Source organism: Emys orbicularis, chromosome 9 (assembly GCF_028017835.1).
Source record: "Emys orbicularis isolate rEmyOrb1 chromosome 9, rEmyOrb1.hap1, whole genome shotgun sequence".
Lineage (NCBI taxonomy): Eukaryota > Metazoa > Chordata > Testudines > Emydidae > Emys > Emys orbicularis.
Window position 1 is genome coordinate 19,895,129 of NC_088691.1, and position 23,028 is coordinate 19,918,156.

Genomic DNA, 23,028 nt, shown 5'->3' on the forward strand with positions numbered 1-23,028 from the left:
GAACTGCATCACGCCACTGAAGATGCCATTGCTTGGCTGGATGCCTATGCACACGCTAAATAGAAACAACACACTAAACACCAGTGACAGGTGGAGGTAGGGGTGTTCTGCTCAGGGTGATGAGTGTGTAAAGACCCTGTTCTTTCACCAGAGAGATCACAGGCACACAGACCCCAGTCTGAAACATTTAGTTCTAGCCTGTTTGATGTTCCATGCTCTGTGTGTGTGAGAACTTAATAGAACTAATTCTGCCACTTCTTTTTTCCACTGTCACAGCCTGTGTAAAAGTATGAATGCATAATAAATGCCTTTAGATAGGGTGAGTCAAGGTGGTCTATCTTTTACTAGACTAACTTCTGTTAGTGAAAGAGGCAAGATTTCAAGCTTCATGGAGCTCTTCTACAGGTCTTTAGTAGAGGTGTTCATGTGCAGAACAAGTCCTAGTGTATTACACATTAATATGTCCACAGCGCTGTAGGAAGAGTTGAAAACATATATACTCTGAGATAATCTTGCCTTCCGTTCATGTCACATTTCTAAGTATTGTATTGTCTAAATATACTACATGTTCAAAGCCCTGTCCAAATATGCACACAATGATCCACTGATTACGAGCTTTGTCCTATGTGTTAGACAGCAGTTTCTGGAGCACCTAGTGTTCATTTATTTTTAGGATTCTAAGCATTGTAAAAATCATGTTTTTTCAGTCCTCGGGTAGAAACTAAGATGAATCAGCAGAGAACACTGATGGTGGATGCTGACTCCTTTTACCACGTGGGGGCTGATGACGCACACAGCCACAGCCGGCCCTGTCTATGAAACATCACAAGGAAAAATATACAGTAACATTCAAGGATGTCAGTACCCAGTTGAAATGTGCACACACACATTTTCCAACCACACTCACCTTATACCTAGACCCTCCCAAGGAGAGATCTGACTCCTTACAATATGATCATAAACCACAGTAGATTTCCTTAGTGAAGCATTTATATCCAGAGCTCAATTCTGTATGATAAGGGTATTTTATAAGTGTTTCAGTACCTTATGGAAAGCTTGCAAAGGCTCATCCATCTCTCTGACCACTACTCCATGGTAATCATCCACATCCAAATCATCCACTAATAATACTGCCAAGTATGATACTGAGCAGATCAGCAGTAAGTGCAGGGTTCTGGGAGCAAAAGTGAAGGAGTTGGGTGCACAGGTTTTTTTCCCCTATCCATCCTCCTGGTTGAGAATAAGGGCCCAGACAGGGGACACATGCAGCCTAAAGATGAATGCATGGCTGCGCAGTTGGTGTAGACAGGAGTGCTTTGGCTTCCTTGATAGTAGGATTCTGTTCTGAGAAAACTGACTGCTGGGAAGAGACAGGGTCCACCTGACCAAGAAAGGGATGAGCATCTTCAATCACCTACTCGCCAACTGAGTGAGGAGGACTTTAAACTAGGTTCAAAGGGGGAAGATGACAAAAGCCCACACACAGGTATTAAAAAAGGTGACCATAACACAGAGGTAGATGTTGGGGGGTGGGGGTTGTCAGGGAAATGAAAAAATTCAGTAGGGTCATAGGAACAAGCAGGATAACAGTGGGGGAAATCTGCTCAACATCTTAGATGTCTATACACAAATGCAAGGAATATGGGGAATAAACAGGAACAGCTGGTAGTATTCGTACATAAACTGAATTATGACAATTGGTATCACAGATTTGATGAGATAAATCTCATGATTGGAATATCGGCAGGGCCACCCGGGGGGGGGGGGGGCAAGTGGGGCAATTTGCCCTGGGCCCTGCAGGGGCCCCCACAAGAATATAGTATTCTATAGTATTGCAACTTTTTTTTTTTAATGGAAGGGGCCCCCGAAATTGCCTTGCCCCAGGCCGCCTGAATCCTCTGGGCAGCCCTGAATATCGGTATAGAGAAGCATAGCTTGTTCAAGGAGGATAGGCAAGGAAAAAAGGGAAGAGTTAATGCATTATACATCAAGAATGTATATAACTTGTTTGGAGGTCAAGAAGGAGTGCACACTGCATACTAGCACTTTCAAAGGACAGGATTAGAATTCAAAATTACCTTAACAAACTGAAGAACTGGCCTGGTATCAACAAAATGAAATTCAGTAAAGACATGTGCAAGGTACCAAGGAAGAAAAAAAAAAATCAAATGCAAGAATACAAAACGGAATAACTAGCTATGGGGTTTATAGCGGATCTGTAGTGAAGCGAGACTCACTGATGCAGCGCCTCCTGCTGGTTATCCTGGGAATTAGCTCTCCAGCGTACAGAGCACCTCCTATTGTCGGGTGTCTCGCCTGCCTTAGGGCCCCCATGTCTCTCCCAGACCCCGGTGTTCCTTTTCCTCTGGGTTCTGCCCCCAGCAGTAACCCACAGTCTGGATCTCCCCTCCCAGGGGAACCCCCAACTCTCTATCCCCACCTTGCCTCAGTGGCTACCCGTCATCTAGCCCCCACTCACTGGGGCAAACTACAGTCTGTAAACCACTTATCGCGGGGGGGGGGGGGGGGGGGACAGGGGTTGGACCTGCTCCCTTTCCCTGCAGCCCAGTACCTCTCTTTAGGCTTTGAACAAGGCCTGCAGCCTGGGGAATTGCCAGGCTGGAGCTCCCCAACTCGCCTTTCTCCAGCACTTCTATACCTCTGATACCTTGCTCCCACCCAGGCAGCTAGGTCCTTCTCTCTGCATTGCTAGAGAGAGACCGACTTAGCTCCTGGCTCACAGCCCTTTTATAGGGCCAGCTGTGGCTGCTTCCCCAATCAGCCTAGCCTTTTCTCTCAGGAGCGGGGTAACTGCCCCGCTACAGGATCACAGATTGAATAAAAGTCAACAATGTAATGCAGTTGTAAAAAAAGGTTAATATAATTCTGGGGTGTATTAACAGGAGTGTCATGTGTAAGACAAGGGAGATAACTGTCCCACTCTACTTGGCTCTGGTGAGACACTAGCTGCCGTAGTGTCCAAATTGTGGGTGCCACAATTCAAGAAAGATGTGAACAAATTGGAGAGAGTCCAGAGGAGTGCAACAAAAATGATAAAAGGTTTAGAAAACCTGATCTAGGAGGAAAGATTAAAAAAAAACTGGGCATGTTTAGCCTTCAGAAAAAATGATAGCGAGGGTGGGGGGCAGAGAACCTGATAGTCTTCAAATATGTTAAGGGCTGTTACGAAGAGGACGGTGATCAATTGTTCTCCATGTCCACTGAAGGTAGGACAAGAATGGGCTTAATCTGCAACAAGGGAGAATTAGAACATTTCTCCTATTACACTGGTCTACAATTTTTGAGAAGTCGTCTGCTTCAGAGATAAAATGTGCTATTTATTATGTATTTTGATGTGCTGAATTCAAATATGACAATTAAAACAACTGATTGGCTACTGTTTCTAAGATATTTAAGTTTTTACATTTTATGTCTATGTATATTGTGTAGATAGTAGAGTTTTAATCATAAATTGTAAACCTAGGTCTTTTAATGTGTTTATGGTCGCTTTACATGATAATATTTCACCTGTCCTGTTTATGTAACACTTTAAAAATCAGCAAAAGGGTTATATAAATAAAATTTATTATGAAACAAAAGGCAAAAAACTATTCTGTACATAGTTTAGTCCTATTCAGTGTCTACTCGGCACTTCTTGGCTTGTCTCTTGTATTCATTAAATGGAGCATCTCTTGTCACTGTCCAGCAATAGTCTGCAAGCATTGATGGGCTCCATTTGCCCTGATAGCATTTCTCCATTGTTGCAATGTCCTGATGAAATCGCTCGCCGTGCTCGTCGCTCACTGCTCCGCAGTTCGGTGGAAAAAAATCGAGATGAGAGTGCAAAAAATGTATCTTTAGTGACATGTTGCAACCAAGGCTTTTGTATGCCTTGAGGAGGTTTTCCACCAACAACCTGTAGTTGTCTGCCTTGTTGTTTCCGAGAAAATTTATTGCCACTAACTAGAAGGCTTTCCATGCCGTCTTTTCCTTGCCACGCAGTGCATGGTCAAATGCATCATCTCGAAGAAGTTCACGAATCTGAGGACCAACAAAGACACCTTCCTTTATCTTAGCTTCACTTAACCTTGGAAATTTTCCACGGAGGTACTTGAAAGCTGCTTGTGTTTTGTCAATGGCCTTGACAAAGTTCTTCATCAGACCCAGCTTGATGTGTAAGGGTGGTAACAAAATCTTCCTTGATTCAACAAGTGGTGGATGCTGAACACTTTTCCTCCCAGGCTCCAATGACTGTCGGAGTGGCCAATCTTTCTTGATGTAGTGAGAATCTCTTGCACGACTATCCCATTCGCAGAGAAAACAGCAGTACTTTGTGTATCCAGTCTGCAGACCAAGCAACCTTCAAATCGCCACAAAGCTGCCACTGATGTTGGTCATAGTTTATGCACCTCAAAAGTTGTTTCATGTTGTCATAGGTTTCCTTCATGTGGACTGCATGACCAACTGGAATTGATGGCAAAACATTGCCATTATGCAGTAAAACAGCTTTAAGACTCGTCTTCGATGAATCAATGAACAGTCTCCACTCATCTGGATCGTGAACGATGTTGAGGGCTGCCATCACACCATCGATGTTGTTGCAGGCTACAAGATCACCTTCCATGAAGAAGAATGGGACAAGATCCTTTTGACGGTCACGGAACATGGAAACCCTAACATCACCTGCCAGGAGATTTCACTGCTGTAGTCTGGAGCCCAACAGCTCTGCCTTACTCTTGGGTAGTTCCAAATCCCTGACAAGGTCATTCAGTTCACCTTGTGTTATGAGGTGTGGTTCAGAGGAGGAGGATGGGAGAAAATGTGGGTCCTGTGACATTGATGGTTCAGGACCAGAAGTTTCATCCTCTTCCTCTTCCTCGTCTGACTCAAGTGAGAGTGATTCTGGTGCATCAGGAACCGGCAGTCCTTCTCCGTGGGATACTGGGCATATAGCTGATGGAATGTTTGGATAATGCACAGTCCACTTTTTCTTCTTTGACACACCTTTCCCAACATGCAGAGGTAACAATTGCTGGTATGATCTGTTGGCTCTCTCCAAATCATTGGCACTGCAAAAGGCATAGATTTCCTTTTCCTGTTCAACCACTGGCAAAGATTTGTTGCACAAGTGTTGCAGCATATGTGTGGGGCCCATCTCTTGTCCTGATCTCCAATTTTGCAGCCAAAATAAAGGTGATAGGCTGTCTTAACCATAGTGGTTATACTGCGCTTTTGTGATGCAAAAGTCACTTCACCACAAACATAGCAGAAGTTATCTGCACTGTTCACACAAGTACGAGGCATCTCTGCTCACTTTGGCTAAACAGAAATGTGTCCCTTTGCAAAATCAAACACTGACAAATAAGAGAGCACGACACTGTATGATTTCTAGAGCTGATATAGGGCAATTTGTTCAGCAGAGTGATGTAAGCTTCGTTATGATTGCATCATCCATGACTTCTAGGAATAACATGATGCAATTCATATCATGTATGACGCAATACCAGCTTCAGATGGCATCATTCATTGTTTTGCCTAAAAAGCAAATACTGTCCAAACCCAGTCATAGATTTATTCATAGATCCAGTCAAAGATGTATTTTAGTCATTTCTGGTTTAAATTGAGATCCCTTCCCTTTATAACTCACTTATCCTCCGCCATTCCCAAGTCAAGGGTCGTATATACTGACCCAATAGCATATCTTGAAAACTAGAGCCAATCAACAATTTTAAGCATCATTTTCGTTCTCAGTGACCCAGAATTAGTAAAGTTTGACTACATTTATTTCAGAAGCATTTTGGCTGTAGAGCAGTGTTATCTAACCTGACTAGAAGGCTATATACCAGTGACGGAGTCAAGGAAATTCATGTATGCGGATGATATTGCCCTAGCAGTTCAGTATACAAGCCTCCATACCATCAGCTGCACCCTAACCCAGAGACCTTAGCACTATGGCTGATTATTTCCAATGCTGGAAATTTAGGCCTAATCCAAAACAAAAAACCCCATGATAATTGCTTTCCATCTGAACTATAAAATGGCTAATACCAAACTTGATGTGCAGTTCTACAATGAGAGGATCAGCCAAGAAGCTAATCCAAAGTATCTTGGCATTATATTGGAGTTTGACCTTTCGACAACACCTCGAGACCACCCAAGATAAGGTCAGATCTCGAGTCGTGCTTATCAGAAAATTGGCCGGAACATCATGGGGCTCCAGTCCACAGACCTTACGAAAACAATTGCCTTGGTATATTCTGCAGCTGAATATTGTGCACCAGTGTGGTCTCATAGAAGTCACACTAAGCTCCTTGACACACAACTCAATAATGCTATGCGCATAGTGTCAGGGACGCTCAAATCTACTCCAGTTGACTGGCTCCTGGTCCTATCGCACATCCAGCCTCCACAGATTAGAAGAGCTGCTAAGACATCTCACTTTCTTATTCATATCAATGCAAATACGAGGATCCCACTGCATCATGATCTGCAGAACCTGTCAAAGAAGAGATTAAAATCCCACAACGCTCTATGGAACTGTATCAAGATCCTTACACCCAACTTCGATGCTGAGGCTCAATGGAGAGTCACATGGAGCACTTTGACCACTCAAAACAAACAAATCGTCATTGATCCTGTTGAGGAACCACTGGGTTTTAATTTATGCTGGAAAGACTGGTGCAGATTGAATCGCATCAGGACATCTCATGGGAGATGTGGACAAACCCTCTTTAAATGGAAAATGAGGCAAACACCTGTATGCAACTGTGGTCACCAGGCACAAACAATAGAGCACATCTTATCTGAATGTCCCCTTCGACCTTTTGCCGGGGGCCTGAAGGACATTCACCAGCTCACTGCTTCAGCAATGTGCTGGCTATCAAACTTAGATAGAAATTTATAGCTGTTGCTACCTACCCAAGCCATACGAAAGAACTATAAGGCTTCCAAGGAAGGTTGTGGAATCCCCATCACTGGAGATTTTAAAGAACAAACACTGTCAGGGATGATGTACGTTTACTTGGTCCTGCCTCAGTGCAGGGGGCTGGACTAGATGACCTCTTGAGATCCCTTCCAACCCTACATTTCTAGAGTGTCTTTGCTTTTATGATAAAAAAAGTGTGAAGAAACTAAATGAAACAGTTCTTGTCAGGTTGAACAAAATGGCTTGTTTGCAATTAAGTTTTTGACAACTTTTTTGATTTGGTGATTTTTTTTTTAGAATTTTTGGTTTATGGGAAGAACAGCATTTATTTTCTGATTTTTCACAAATGCAAGCAAATGTAGAGTCATTTGCCCAACTCTAGTTGTGAGGATGAAATCCATTATGGAAGGGGAGACACTCAGTCAAAACAGCCATAAAAGTAAAAAGACAGACTAGGCAGTTCTCTTCGGTGGCCTTCAGGCAGCTCCCAGCATTCTTGTTAAAGGCAAAGAGTTCTCGCTTTTTCTCTTGCCCATCTTCTGTAAACAGCAATCCACAGTGGTTACAGTGAGGCTGGCCTCTTCTCTTTAGATCCTACTGCCATGTAATCTTATCTACTCTGTCTTTCAGTGTTTCAAATGAAGATGAAGAGATGAACACACCTCTTTGACCAAATTAATCTTCCTAGGTTACTCCAAACCACTAGGCCTCCAGGGGTTTACTCCTTAGTTCATGTTTGAAAGATTAGGATTTGTTCACACACACACACACACACACACACACACATACACAAAATGAACTAGAAATTGGTTTTAGTCCCCACCTTTAGATAATTTGGTGCAAATCGATGTGGACACTTCTTTTGGAATAAGAATGTTCTATGTTAATTTAAATTGGTAAAAAAAATAGACCTCAACAAAATAGGACAGTCAATCTGAAATAAGTGTGTCCACACACAGACTTGCACCAAAATAGCTAAAGGTGTGAATTAAAACCAATGTTGCTAGTTTGGTTTCAGTTTGTGTGTAGACAAGCCTCACCACCCCAATGGCTAGAAATGTAGGTCTCATCCCTGCACTAAAATTCACAGACTTATGTGCGTGGCACCCCATTAATTTCAATGGGGATCTGCACCTGCAGACCTGTTTGCAGGAGTCCTGTGCTAATGTTTTTTTAAAGGAAAGCTAATGACCCAACCCTGCAAAGACTTAGGCTATGTGTACACTGCACACCTTACAGCCATGCCCCTGTAAGGTATGCAGTGTAGTCATTCTTTGTTGGCAGAAGAGAGCTTGGGGGAGTGATAGCTCAGTGGTTTGAGCATTGGCTTGCCCCGGGGTTGAGAGTTCAATCCTTGAGGGGGCCACTTAGGGATCTGGGGCAAAAATCTGCCTGGGTAGGGTTACCATTCGTCCGGATTCTCCCGGACACGTCGGGCTTTTTTGAGTTAAAAATAGCGTCGGGGGGAATTTGTAAATGTCCGGACTTCCCCCCCCATGCAGAGCACGCGCGGCTGACAGGGCAGCCGGCCGGATCCTGCCACTCGCATGGGGCTCTGGCAGCCAGAGCCCCTCCTCTCCCCTGTAGCTTGAAATCACTCCCCTCCTCTCTCCCTCCCTCCCCCTCCCTGCATTCGCAGATCGTCGGCCGTTCGTATCGGGCCTCCGGCAGTCTGGAGCTCCTCCCCTGCTGCCCAGCAAGCCGCTCCGCAGCACTCTGAGTGGCATGGTAACGGGGCCAGGGGGTCGGAGAAGGGGCAGGGAGGTTCTGGAGGGGGCAGTCAAGAGACAGGGAGCAGGGTTGGATGGGTCGGGAGTTGGGGGGTGGTCTGTCTGGGGGTGGGGGTGTGGATAAGGTTTTGGGCAGTCAGGGTACAGGTAGGGTCCTGGGGGGCAGTTAGGGTGGGGGGGGTCTCAGGAGGGGGCAGTTAGGGGACAAGGAACAGGGAGGCTTAGGTAGGGGGTGGGGTTCTGGGGGGCAGTTAGGAGCAGGGGTCCCAGGAGGGGGCAGTCAGGGGACAAGGAGCAGGGGGGGGTTGGGGGTTCTGAGGGGGGCAGTCAGGGGGTGGGAAGTGGGAGGGAGTGGATGGGGGGGCAGGGCAGGGGTGGGGCTAGGGCAGGGCTCCCCCCCCCAGTGTCCTCTTTTTTTATTGTGGAAATATGGTAACTCTATGTCTGGGAATTGGTCGTGCTTTGAGCAGGGGGTTGGACTAGATGACCTGCTGGAGGTCTCTTCCAACCCTGATATTCTATGAAAATAAAGCCACCCTCAATGAGGGGCGGTAGCTCTCCCGTCGACAAAGCGCTGTCGACACTGGCACTTTTTGTGGGTAAAACAAAAGTTTTTCCGACAAAAGTGCAGAGTAGACATAGCCTTACACACACACTTAACTTTCCACACTGTAAGCAGTCCCAATAAAATCAATGGGACACCTTACCATGCAGAAGTTAAGCACCTATTTAGATCTTTGCAGGATCAGAGCCTGAGGGTGACAGAGAGGACTTATCAAGCAACTGACTTTTTCACAAAAGAGAGAAATATTTCACAGCCAACAATGCCTTTACTTATACATTCATAGAGGCAGGGATAAAGTGTGCATGATGCTGGAAAAGCAATCACAGGAAGGGGAACAGAAAGAAGCCTCAGGTGGAGAGGTGTATTTTGCAGGTAGCAAAATGTTAGAGGCAGTTCTATTATTGTTTTTATTTTAAATGTTGTGTTTGGGAGATTATACTGTGGAAGTCAGCAGATTAGCCAGTGAACTCAATGGCAACCCTCCACCACATTGCCTGTCATTTTTGTGTCCTTGCATCTTTCATTCTGTGCCCCTTGAATTATTGCAGCAATCATTCTGGCCATGCACAGTACCTGCGGAGATCTAGGACTTAGACTTAAACCCTGGTCAGAACGAAGTGCCATGACCTCACACAGGGGCCCTCAGGTTATATTTCTTCTCTGTTTAGGATGCTTCAAGTACAACTTTATGCTAGTTAGCAGTTTATTTTGGATATGGGGTGACTACGTAAATGAAAGGTTCCAGTCTGCAATAATACTATGAGATACCTTTTACCCGAGAATCTCAAAGTGTGCATAACCAACATTAATTGACCATGCCCACAGCATCCCAGCCCATTTTATAGCTGGACCAACTGAGGCAGAAAGTTGAAATTACTTGCCAAAGATCATATAGGGTAGCAGACCAATGGCAGAGCTGACAAAAATAAAAAAAAATCCCGATTCACAGTAAATCACATTCCCAAATAAGAGGGTCACCTATGAAACTGGAAAGAGGGAGCAAGGTTGAAACAGCATGTGGTGCCAGACAGATGGTTCCATAATGCCGACCCACTACATGTGGAATATCTAAATATGCTACAAAGCAACCCTATTTGGGTGAATGAAGAATCCTTTCTAAAGGCCATATATTTTAAGCTTTATAGTAAAGCACAACAATGCAGGGATTAGCAAGCAGTCAAATGCAGCTGGCAACGATATTTTTCCAACTTCACAATAGGAGTATTAGAAATGGAATTCTAGAAAGCACTTTAAAAACCAGGCATTGGACATTACATTTTGACAACATTATAATTATAAAGTTGAAGGCACAGTCTTGACAGAATTATAAATGTAATATTACATACATATAGGTGTAAATTTAAAGAGACATAACAGTACTAAAATTAGTATTTCACAGAATTGTTCACCATTCCTTTTCTGATACCAAACTTAATAAAAAAGATTTCTCTAAAGTTAAAAATATTTGGTTGGAACTTCTGGTTTCTTGGCCATAAAACAAAATATTCTTATCGGCTCATGTAATTAAACATTGCCCTGCTTCTGTTCTGACTTGGTTGGTCTTACAGCTCCTTTTGGTATGAAATTGATTACATGTAATAAGAGGCATGCCTGTATCATTTGTAAAAGTTTACTGGTAAATCCAGTGTAAAATTTCAGACTGATTATTTTCAGGGCTTTGTTTTGTTTTTTTAAGAAAACCAGAGGTCTTACTATCTAATGACAGTACAGGAAATAATAATAATAAATAAACTAGTTTGATGCATAGTTTCATTTGTAACTGAATATCTTAAAATGGTTTTGATGACACATAATCACATGATTTCAAGGTGTCCATAGACAGGAGCAAAGTGTATTTACAGAAAAAATTAGCACATTTACATGTTGCACATATTTTACCTTTTATGCTATTTCACCTCCACTGTACATTCAAACTGGAAAACATTTTGGTTTTTCAACTTCAAGCATAGCATGAAATATTTTATTCACAAGGCATCAACATAAACATTCTAAAATTTCAGCAAGTTCCCACACAGACGTTTACCGGGAAAAAAACGGTTTTCAAAAAGGCTGACTCAGATTTTCTGGACCAGATGTACAATACTGAGTATGTCAATGCAATGTATATTCATTCAAGTGCAAAACAAATTTCCAGTCACCTGATTAAAATAAGGGGCTTCTTAGTATTGGATACCACTGTGCATGTGCAGTAATTGGATCAAATACTGGTTTTAATCATATAGAAAGCATTAAAGGGGGACTTTCATACAAGGAAAACTTGCAGATTTAACCACATCTATTCATCTTAAACATTGAGTAATAAATTGTTCTCATTACCATATGTTTGCTAACTGCCAACCAAGAGTTTAAAACCAGGATTTGTCCTAAGTGACCATTCTTGATTCCTGAAGTAAAAGTCTTAATTTTGATATTTTTTCCCATGCAACAGATGTCATAAGCATAGGATTATGAACCTGTTCCTGCTCCCACATAAGTCAGTGGCAAAATTCCCATTTTTGAGTAGGACAGGGCCCAATCATATTCGTTGCAGGATCAAACAGAAGATGACCAATTACTAGCATAATTCAAAAACAAGTTCTCTTGTATAAAGAAAGAGGCTGCTGCCATGTGAAAGTTCTTCCTTGAGAAAACAAATCATGCAGAATACTCTCCATTGGACCTGCTGAGTCTTGCCAGAAAGAGCCTCTGAAAATGAGGGTAGGTGAAAAACAAAACTGGAATCATGGAAGCAATTTATGTGAACTTAAAGCAATAAATGCTGCATGGTAGTATTATATTGGTTTCTACATAACAATTCATCCACTAATCAAAAATAGCTGTGTTGTTCAAGACTGAGAACAACACACAATAGAATGTCTTTACTATAGCATAAATTAAAGTTTCCTGACACTAGAAAGGACAAATATAGCTATAATCTAGATTGAAATATTTCTTAAAATCTTATCAGTTTGTGATCTCATGAAACCAAATTCTTGAATGGAGATTTGGTGTTTTCCTACTCCTAATTTTCTCTTTAATGTGGAAACAACAAAAAAGTTATATATTGCACTCAGCATTACGATATGTGTAAAATACTCTCTGATCACACCTTAGGGACAACATTCTGCTGCACAAAACTTCCTGTTTTCAGATTTTGATATTTTCCCTTATGAAGCGAGAGACACTTCAGTAGTGAAAATTATACAATATATCAAACATTTGCTTTTGACATTTTACATACATTATGTGTGCATTATCTGTGATTTCCAACTTAAAAACTAGAACACTAACATTTACTGTTCTCTGTGTCTATTCTCTGATAAATGTGCTGACCTCTCTGAAAAACACAAATGAGAATTAAATGCTCACATCATGGATTAGACTTCATGGTATAGTTCCTCATAATTATTTACCTAGTAAACTGTTAAATAGCTCTCTCAGCAAAGGATTTAAAGAATAAAATTTGCAGATTAGTCAATATTCCAGGGAGGTAAATGGGTGATAAACACCTAGTTGCTTTCTCAGTGAGAAATTTCATTTTTAAGATTTATGATTAGCAATCAAAAATCTAATTTTGAGAATTCAGTATTGTAACAAGTGACGGTGGGCCCAATTCACAAAATCTGGATCTGGATATTCCCAAATTGAGGTGGTTGGGAACCAGGGTTTTGTTTCAGGGCCATCTCTGGTACACTATTAACATCTTTACAAGCAATTGACATTATCTCAGTAGGTAGTAAATAGAGCAAACGCTGTGTGGTAACATTACCTAAATGGGAAGGCGTAATTGTAAAGATTACAATGGTGGACCTTATAACATCAGTATGAATCACTGCAGTTCATTTAAAGGGAATTGGCAGGGCTGATAACTAATAACTACACTGAATGCTAACAGTCTTTTTAAAAAATCCAATAATTCAGGTAGTAGCATACCCTATTACTTCCTCAGATGAGCATGAGAGAAATCTCAGGTGGTATGTTTTCTGAGCTAGCAGAGGCTCAGAGAGGCAAGACATTAACCCACTGTGTGTGTACTTAATGTGCTTTCTAGCAGACAATCTCAGTCGCACGAGTGTACAGAGAAAGGAAAGAAGTTAAGCAGGGAGAAGATGGGGGGAAATAAACCCAAGCTCCCGCAATTCTCTCTCTACATATGACCAGGATCCAGATCAAGGGAGAAGAGATGGCAAGGGATTTGGTTTAAAAAAAAAAAAAAAAAAAATATCTAAGATTTTGCAGGACAATTTCTTGTATGGAATAGGTTATAAATGAGAGTAATCCCAAACGTTATGCAATAAGGCACATCCATTTGCAAATGAAGAGCACTTTCAGTGTTTACAGCTGTGGTCATCAACATCTTTGATACAGCAAACATATTAACCATGCTACACATCAAGAAACTGTCCCCAATTGCCTGTTGGTCAGTCCTCTACTCCATTTCTGGTTCCCCTGTGTGTTTTCTTAATTGTATTTCAGCATTTTCTAGAAAAATAGTGTGACATTAATAGCTTCTTAGTGACATTATCCAGCTTCACTTGCAGGCTCCAGCTGCCACTGCCCTTTCTTTCTTTGCCGTGTCTGGTAAAAAATACTGGAAGGTCACTGCAAATAAATGGACCAGCTTCAGTGTTTAAAACATGAAAAAAAAATTTCTTTCCTGTACAATTGGGCAATTAAAACCTAGAGAAGATAAGAGGAAAATCCTTAAAACAATTCAGACCTCCAGAACTTATCAGTGCATACAGAATTCTAGCCAACTGTATCTTTTTAAGAGCTTTTCATAATGCTGTGTCTTCCTCCTCTCTGAAATCTCCTACTAGAAGTGAGTGCTTATCTGGTTCACTGAGAACTATACTGTTGAGGGAGCGTTTATCTGAGAACAGGGAATTTAGTGAGGCTCTACTGTAACTGATGATTTGATCCATTAGGCTGAGTTTGGGAGAAGCTGTCCCAGTATCATCAATTCCAACATGGACACAGATTTCCGAATGGCTCTTCTGTCTCATATAGCCACGGGCACGGAGCTCATATTTCTCATAATTTGGTTTCTTGTAGCTAAGGGGAAAAAAAATCCAGTATAAATTAGTTGGCAGTAACTGTGAATAGAAACAACTCAATGTGGAAAGAAACTACTGCAGATGCTCATGTACAAATCAGTACAGTTAATACCCACTGCCATTCATAATTTGAATACATAGTGCAGTGTTAAAAACTTCTAATTTCTCATCTTTTGGTTGATTCTAATACCAAATGAGAGCTTTATTTTAAAACAGTACACAGAAGGGGAAGGGAGAGCAAAGCAGATTCATACCACTTCTATTTAACTGCTTGACTGGTGTTGAAATTCCCAGGTACCTCCTGGTAGAATGCATCTACAGGTTTTGTTAACGGAAGAGGCATTATGGAAGTGTTCTACTATAATTAGGAAATCATCGCCTTTTCTACCCATGGCCCTTTGACACCTGCACTCGCTGGTTCCCACACTATATGGTATCACATCTACCACAGCTCTCCATTGAAGTTGGCTGAGGGGTAAGAAATAAAACAAGCCATGGCATTTAACACAGTATTGTTTATTGCAATACTTCATACTGTTAAGTCCTCAATGCCAGTAGGTGTGGTGTTCCCAACTGTGTTGCATCATAGCCACAAAATCTGTAAAAAAGCCAGCGTGATCTGGCAACAAAACCTCCCACAGATTTTCAATGACAAGAGTTATTACATACTAAGTGCACTACTGAGTTTTATAGTTCCCATTATGTGCACCTGGCCGGGTTGCAGTTCAAACTCACATGTTTAACAAAACTGCCTGACATATTTTGGATCGACTGGCTACTTCGATGAAGCAAAATGGATAAAAAAGAAACCAAGAAGGAAGTGTGTTGAGAAGGTGATCGGCCTGAAGACAGCCACTACTAAAGACGGACTTGCCTGAATTCCAGAGCTAGGATTAGAGTTTAGGAGCCTCTAACTCTTCATCCTGTGCCCAGTTCACTAGACCCCTCTGCCTCTAAACTAAGAGATCTGTGACTGCAAATCAAAATAAATACAGAATTTTTCACTTACAGCTTTAGCAACAGAGAAGAACACACAACGGAAACAGAAGAGGCAGCCATTGCAGCAGAGCCCATCCACGGCTGCAAAACGATCCCAACTGGCAGAAAAACACCTAGGAAAGAAACCAGCGCTGATTCCAGATAAACCACATAAGAACAGAATATTCCTTATACAGTACCTTTAATGCACTGTATACAACCAAGCAAGTGTCCCTATGGATGTCTATACATGAAGTTTTAGTTGCATTTTAACACATTAACAAACATGTGTGTACGTTCTAGTGTATGCAAAACAGAAATACAGGTAGGAATAATAATTTTGTCATTTCTATACTAGAATTTACAGCTGTATTAGCTAACATGGGTTATCTAGCATGGGTTAAAATACAACTGAAAGTTCAAGTGTAGACATAGCTTGTTTTCCCTGCAATAAAGGATTCTCTTAATGGAGTCAAAACCATGGTTTTTCACACCTCATTCAACAAAATGTTTCTCTTAAATATATGTTGATGTACAGACCATATCATAATAGGGGATAGTTTCCTGCTACTCCACCACCATCTCTCTAAAGATAAAGAACTTGTATTGATAATCAGTCACAGGCAAGAATGATGGGTACCATTTTATGAAGAAAAAACACTGCAATCATCTATTAAAAAAGCACATCAGTACAACAACAGAACACTCACGTACCAGCAGCAACAGGAATTCCCACGAGATTATAAATTAGAGCAAAGACAAAGTTGAACCGGATTGTTCTGACGGTTTTCCTTGATAAATCTATACTTGCCACCACATCTAACAAATCGTTCTGCAAATTAAAGTGTTTATAGGAAAAGTCAAAGAAAACTAATGTCACATATGAAATGTTATCATATTACTGTTTTCAAACCTAAATACTGTGCACTGAGCATTTCTAAAATATATGTAGATATACCTATCTCATAGAAGTGGAAGGGACCCCGAAAGGTCATCAAGTCCAGCCCCCTGCCTTCACTAGCAGGACCAAGTACTGATTTTTGCCCCAGATCCCTAAGTGGCCCCCTCAAGGATTGAACTCACAACCCTGCTAAAAAAGGTCAATGCTCAAACCACTGAGCTATCCCTCCCCCAAAAGATGCAAGTGTCTCTCTAGTAGGTGTTTTCAGCTTGTCAGTCCTTCCTCTATTTTATGTTTGTGCAGTGCCCAACACAATAAGCGTTAGGAGTCCCTGGGCACTGATGGAAAACAAATAAATAATATGTTTACAGCAACGTTAGTGTTGCTACAATCACTTGTCAGAGTTCCTATCAAGCTCTGTTTTTTAGGAATTTATAACCAGGCTGTGAAAATTCATTCTTAAGTGCAACTTAGCATGCAGGAAGACATGATCACCAGATTCTAGGTGTTATAGCATCCTTCCAAAAACCCTCATTCCCTCTCCTTTACCCATCCTCAAACTTGGCACTGTTGCCACAATACATCCAGCAAAAGAAAGCTGGCTGCAGCTTCCTTCAAGAGCCAATGAACATCACACCCTCAGGAGTCAGAGAAAGATAGTTTCCTCCCTGCTCCAATTCCATTGGTCTGTAGGGATGGAGCACATCACCTCTGCAGTTGTCCCAATCAGGCCAGTGTCAGAGTGAGGGACTGAGCACAGGTCCCAAACAACGGCTTTCACTTCACTGTCTCTGGCATGCCCCACCCATGTTTCTTTAACGAAACAAGCTTAGTTCCATTACTTACCCTAATTAAAACCACATCTGCTGCCTCAATGGCTACATCAGTGCCTGTGCCAATTGCAATTCCAACATTAGCCATGGCAAGAGCGGGGGAATCATTGATACCATCTCCCACCATTGCTACCCGCTTGCCCTCTTCTTGTAACTGTTTCACTTTGGCTACCTTGTGTGAGGGAAGAACCTCAGCAAACACTTTGGTGATGCCAACCTAAAGGAAGAGAAAGAACAAAACCATATTACAACTTTTCCATGTGCTGTCCAAGATTCTGTCTCTGAATGTATATGCTTTCTATTCTCTCTGGTGAGGAGCAGACAGTATCCCTTTGAGTGAACAGTGAACCAACTACAATCCAATTTCACTTTAAGTAACATACCACACTGCAGACTATTTTTCCCCACTGCCACACTATTTTATCATTTCCCCAATGCGGTCACTGGCATGAGGGAGAGCCTAGTCTATTTTAGGGATTTGACTTGATTTTAGCAAGAAAGGTAATAATTGTGATTACTGGATTAGCAAAGGGAGACCAATTCTGTTAAAAAAACTGAAATTTAAAAAGTAAATAGGAAGATACTGTATAAAGCAGGAAACAGTCCTAATTCATCCTTTTAGCAGAGAATGTACATACTGCTGAGAAGACACTAACTGCTATAACAACTCAAAGAAACCAAAGAGATCTAGATTTTTATATCTTCAAGAGTAATCTTTCTCCAATGATCAATGTATTTTTATACCAGCTATTTAAGTAGAGATACTTAAATAGATAATTGCTTGAGGATCATTCAAAAATAAACTGATTTAATTATGCACTATGAGGGTTAAAAAGGAACATCATCAGGCTAAAAGTCCTGGTCCAAATCTGATGTAAGAAGTGCAATACACTGAAGTCAGAATTATAGCGGCTTACAAAAAACCTACAAGTGTTTCTGAACTAGTTACTAACAGCTTAGATTTTTTCTCCCCACTGTTGGCACTTTTCACCTTCAACCAATTTTGCTATGTATCAGCCAGGGGGGCACTTAAACATGAGAGGAGATATTCCCTCCCTGTGGAGTAGAGCATAACAGAGTTCATTGGGAGGGTGGGGAGAATACCATGAAGAAAATTGTAAGTCAATTAGATATTCAGCAACTTACCTCAGAGGCAATATATCTCGCTGTTTTACTGTTGTCTCCAGTCATTAGAACAACTTCTAAACCCATAGTCTTCAAAATGTGGACTGCCAATTCAGCTTCAGGTTTCACTGTATCAGCAATAGCTATCAAGCCACACAGCACTCCTAATACAGACAGCATGAAAATGAATGTGTTCCTATTAAAGTTCTTTTCCCCACCTTTAGCAGGAAATGGGTCCTAGAAGACCCTCTCAGAGCCCAAAGGATCCCCTCTTCTTCTTCTTCATTAGTCTCCTAACCCTTAAAAGTCCTTGTAGTATGCCCAAACATCTGTGCAGTAGAGGAGAGCTTGACGAGGCTCTACCTTTCAAAATGTTACAAAAACTTGAAAGCTAGAAACTCATTTGTGGTCACATGATTCTATACAAGTGCAAGGTATTATTACTTATTATTATTAATAATAATCATCATCATCCAGATTATAGTTTCAGGGTCAATTGTTTCCCTCATCGCTTTCTATTTAAATGCTCACAAGTCAAACCCAAGAACACAGAAAAGGGACAACAATCTTACCATCAACAGCTACAAGGACTGCAGTGCAACCTCTACGTTCGTGTTCAATCATGGCATTATCAATATTGCTTTTAAGAAGAAGGCCATTTCTATTCATCCATTCCCGGTTTCCAATGAGAACAGAATACTTTTGATGATTCAGGGTAGCTGTAGGAAGAAAATATAATCCTACCATCATGTGGATACATTCAAATTAATCCAGACAAGAGTTCATAGGGTGCTCAAACAGATTAGTGGCATCATTACCCAAAATCTAAATAATGTTTAGGAACAGTTTTCTTCTTACCCACCCCACAAACGTTTCTTTTCCCTGTTTTTTGATAAGGAAATAAATTAGCTGTTCTGCAATAAGAGGCTGATAGCATTTACTTGGACCTACAGTTTTAACATGGGACAACACTGCGTAAATTTCCTCTCTCAGCTCTACTACACATGAAAGTCATGAGTTGAGCCTCTTTTGAGCAAAGGCTGGTCAATAGTGTAAGTTACATGAAGTTTTTGGGTAGTAGCACAGTTTTAAAGAGAACACAGAAGGGCAGTGGGAGCGGACTCCTGTGTTCTATTTCCAGTTCTGACACGAATCACCTTTAGCACAGAACTTTAAAATCTCTGTGTCCCATTTTAATAGAGCTCCTTTTAGCCCATGTCCCTTAGAGATACGCAAGCATCAATTACCCCATTCCCAGGGTCGGCGCTTCCATTTAGGCGACCTAGGCGGTCGCCTAGGATGCCAGGATTTGGGGGGGCGGCATTTTGCTGCCCTTGGCGGCAATTCAGCGGCGGGGGGTCCTTCCGCGCTCTGGATCTTTGGCGGCAATTCTGCGGCGGGTCCTTCACTTGCTCCCGGACCCGCCGCCGAAGTGCCCCGAAGACCGGGAGCGCGGAAGGACCCCCCCGCCGCAGAATTGCCGACAACGACCGGGCGCGCGGAAGGACTCCTGCCTAGGGCCCCAAAAACCCTGGCGCTGCTCCTGCCCATTCCACAGATGAATAAAATACATAGCTATTAAATTAAGTAAAAAGCAACTCCTTTGTGCCTCCAGGAGATTGCAGACCCAGTTTTCCAGAGGGGAAAGGTTAGTGACCCATGGCAGCCTCTTCCCCGAGCATCCTCAACAAAAGTCAGACAAAACCAGATCATCATTCTTGGCACACATTTTATTTTACACGCATGTGTCAGCTTACTTGGCAACTGGGCATCAATAATCAAGGCAGGTTGCATTGACTCCTCAAAGTTCTCATCAACTTTTATGAGTGTCATATTTTTAATATTATTTTCTTCAACCTTCTCGTTCCTCCTGTACAGCAATGCTTCAATATTGGTGACTTTACAGCTAATGCCACAGCCTGCTACTACCTGAAAATCTGTACAGGTTCCAAGGGTTTCTGAGTCCAGTTCCTAAGAGAAAAGGTCAAACATTTTCTGAAAAATACAGAACCAGTTGCATTTATAAGAGTGCTGACAGTAAATTACACCCAAACCCAAATCTAGAACATAAGCAGATAAACTTGTGTTTTGATGATTGCATTTTAAGTGTCAGGCTCTAGTGTAAACAGTACTAAATCACTCACATGCCTTCATAATTTTCAACTTTCAGAACTCTCCAAGTAAAAGGCCACTTCAATAAGCCAACCACTTTCTAGTCAGTGCAAGGTTATTCACAGATGCACACTCAATATTGAGACAAAGCTCTACAGGAGAGGATCTCTATCACTGCAAAATATTCTGCCCATCTAAAAGAATCTCAATACCATACCTTCTTGCAGTATTTTGTTATTGCTGTCCCCAGAGGGTGTTCACTGTTACTCTCAGCAGTCCCCACTATTGCCAAAATCTTATTACGTGGCATCTGGTTATCCTCCACTAGAATCTTCACCTGCATCACTACTGGAGTTCCATGGGTAATGGTTCCTGTTTTATCAAATACCACCACCTTTACCTGCAGCAAAAACAGAAAACTGCATTGTTGCATGAAGGTCTTACTGCAGAATCATTCAGATGCAAAGTTACTGTCCAAAGTTACTACCTAGCCACCTACAGACAACATGTGGTGATAACTTCTGTGTTTGGAAACAAATGCAGAATATTGGCATGTAGAGTCCTACTATAAATTAAAGCCTTGGAAAAATAAATTACATTTTTTACCTTATGAGCCATCTCTAGTGGCTCTCCACCTTTGATCAATATGCCATTCTGAGCTCCTACCCCAGTACCCACCATCACAGCTGTTGGGGTTGCTAATCCCAATGAACAAGGACAGGCAATGCACAAAACTGTGATGGCGGCTTGGAAAGCAAAGCGGATTATTACTTCGGTTTTGGAAATGCTCTTATTGTAACCCTGTGGACACAGAAACACGTTTTAGTAACAGAGTAAGGAACATTGTAAACCATGTATTCAACTATATATTTTCTTAGTCACAAAGGCATATTTGTAATTACATACAATAACATTCTTCAAACAGATTTTTAAGTTGAAAAGTAAAGCGCTCAAAAGTTAGGAAGTACCAGAATTCTGATTGCCCACACAACCTTATTCTGTCCTGTAGTGCATATACCTATCACATGCTATATTTTACTCATAAGACCCCTGCCTCATTCTATTTATTTACTCAAACTAAAGAATATAAGCCATGAGACTCCCTTAAACTGGACCATAATAAACAATACTCTAATCACTACATATGGTGATTAATGCCCGATAAATACTCTCCACTAGAATCTTCACTTGCATCCTCTGTCAGAAAAAATAATCAAGCAAGAAACTGCCATCATAACTGTCTGATGGTGCAAAGTCCTATAAATGATGGGCCCCAGTCCTATAAATGAGATCCACCAGTGTGTAAAGTCTATTGACTTCAAGTTGGATTCTCCATGGGGCTGTGCCAGGAGATCCTGATGCAGAATTGGGACCTAGATTGAAGAGATCATCTTTCCCAAAGGAAAGGAAATTGGAAAGTTTCAAGGTTTTTGTAATGTCAAGTTACTGTTTTGTTTGTTTTAAACAGTTAATAATTAGTTTAATAATTAATTTAACCAATTAAAATATTTTTTAAAACAAGGTATTTTTGTTAATCATTGAACTCTTTCAGGTTTGTAAGTTCAATACCTTTTCAAAATAAAGTTCCCATTTCTGAGTCTTTTTAGTAGTGAAGTTGATACTTTCAGTCCTAATTTGTATCAGACAGAGCCATTGCTAAGTAGTACTAGTAAGACAGCAGCCTATACTCAAACAATATCCCTATGGCTGAATGGAGATGAACAGTGGCAAGGATGTCTAGTAACTGCTTTCTAAGTAGTTTTAAATATTTTGTAAAGACTTAGTTAACTATCACATGCTATATGACTTTGCAGTTTTCCTTTCATAAGCAAAAATATAGAAAAACATTGCAGCATGTGAACAATATACTAGACAAGTGACTGTGAGGATATTCTAGGATGGAACTGTTGCAGTCAAACAGACTTCTATTACACCTATTTTTTAATAACATTTAAGAGAGTCACTTACTTGAAAATATGTTTCCACAATTTCAAAATTGACAAATCCAATTACAATCCAAGCAAAAAGGGTAACCACAGAGATAGCCACAATAAAAGGAACAAAATAGCCACTAAGTTTGTCTGCAAATTGCTGGATTGGAGCCTACGGGGGAGAAAATACATAAACATCAATTCTGATCACATGATACACTCTTCCATGCTTTAAAGCACCAGTATAAACAGAGTATCTCAGCATATCCAACAAATACTTCTAATAAAACCTAGATAGTCTCTCAATAGTTTTGACATTTTGACATGACTTTAGAGAATTAAGAGACTCAGAACTTTGAAGGTTTTGAGTTCAAAGTTTCTTTGATTGATATGTCGAGATTGCTCGGTGTCTTGATTTTAAGACTTATGCTGAGGTTTAAAAGACTCTAAGCTTTATGCGATTTGCTGAATAGAGGCCTAAATGAAGAGGCAGAAACTAATAGTTTAAATCAATGCCACTATTCAGTGAAAGTACCTTTGAGGTTTGTGCCTCCTCCACAAGTTTGACAATCTGAGAGAGAGTTGTATCAGCTCCGACGTGAGTTGCAGAGATCAGCAGTGACCCATTCTGATTAATAGAACCTGCAATAACTGTACTGCCAGGTTTTTTAGCCACAGGCATTGCTTCACCTACATAAAGGCCAACAGCAGACATTAGGGTGGCAAATTCTGATTTTGACAGTGTTATTTTTCCAACTGCTACCTAGTCCTAACATACCATTAGAAAACATACAAGCAAATTAGTGAACTTTAATCTCCCTTGTTCATAAGTATTTGATACAAATAAATATTTTAAATTTTTTTTAAAAGC

At 41.1% G+C, this 23,028-nt stretch overlaps 1 protein-coding gene across 1 annotated transcript in view; it reads right to left on the reverse strand.

The window, feature by feature from the left end:
- Positions 1 to 13,998: 13,998 nt before the first annotated feature.
- Positions 13,999 to 23,028, reverse strand: part of ATP7A (ATPase copper transporting alpha) — a 47,234-nt gene continuing 38,204 nt past the window's right edge. The window contains exons 13-23 of the mRNA XM_065410981.1: positions 22,693 to 22,847; positions 22,195 to 22,329; positions 20,833 to 21,027; positions 20,444 to 20,626; positions 19,872 to 20,085; positions 18,687 to 18,833; positions 18,136 to 18,278; positions 17,003 to 17,206; positions 15,970 to 16,087; positions 15,287 to 15,389; positions 13,999 to 14,275 (exon numbers count right to left, since the gene is read on the reverse strand). Coding sequence (XP_065267053.1) covers positions 13,999 to 14,275; positions 15,287 to 15,389; positions 15,970 to 16,087; positions 17,003 to 17,206; positions 18,136 to 18,278; positions 18,687 to 18,833; positions 19,872 to 20,085; positions 20,444 to 20,626; positions 20,833 to 21,027; positions 22,195 to 22,329; positions 22,693 to 22,847 — 1,874 coding nt within the window. The remainder of the gene's footprint in view (positions 14,276 to 15,286; positions 15,390 to 15,969; positions 16,088 to 17,002; positions 17,207 to 18,135; positions 18,279 to 18,686; positions 18,834 to 19,871; positions 20,086 to 20,443; positions 20,627 to 20,832; positions 21,028 to 22,194; positions 22,330 to 22,692; positions 22,848 to 23,028) is intronic.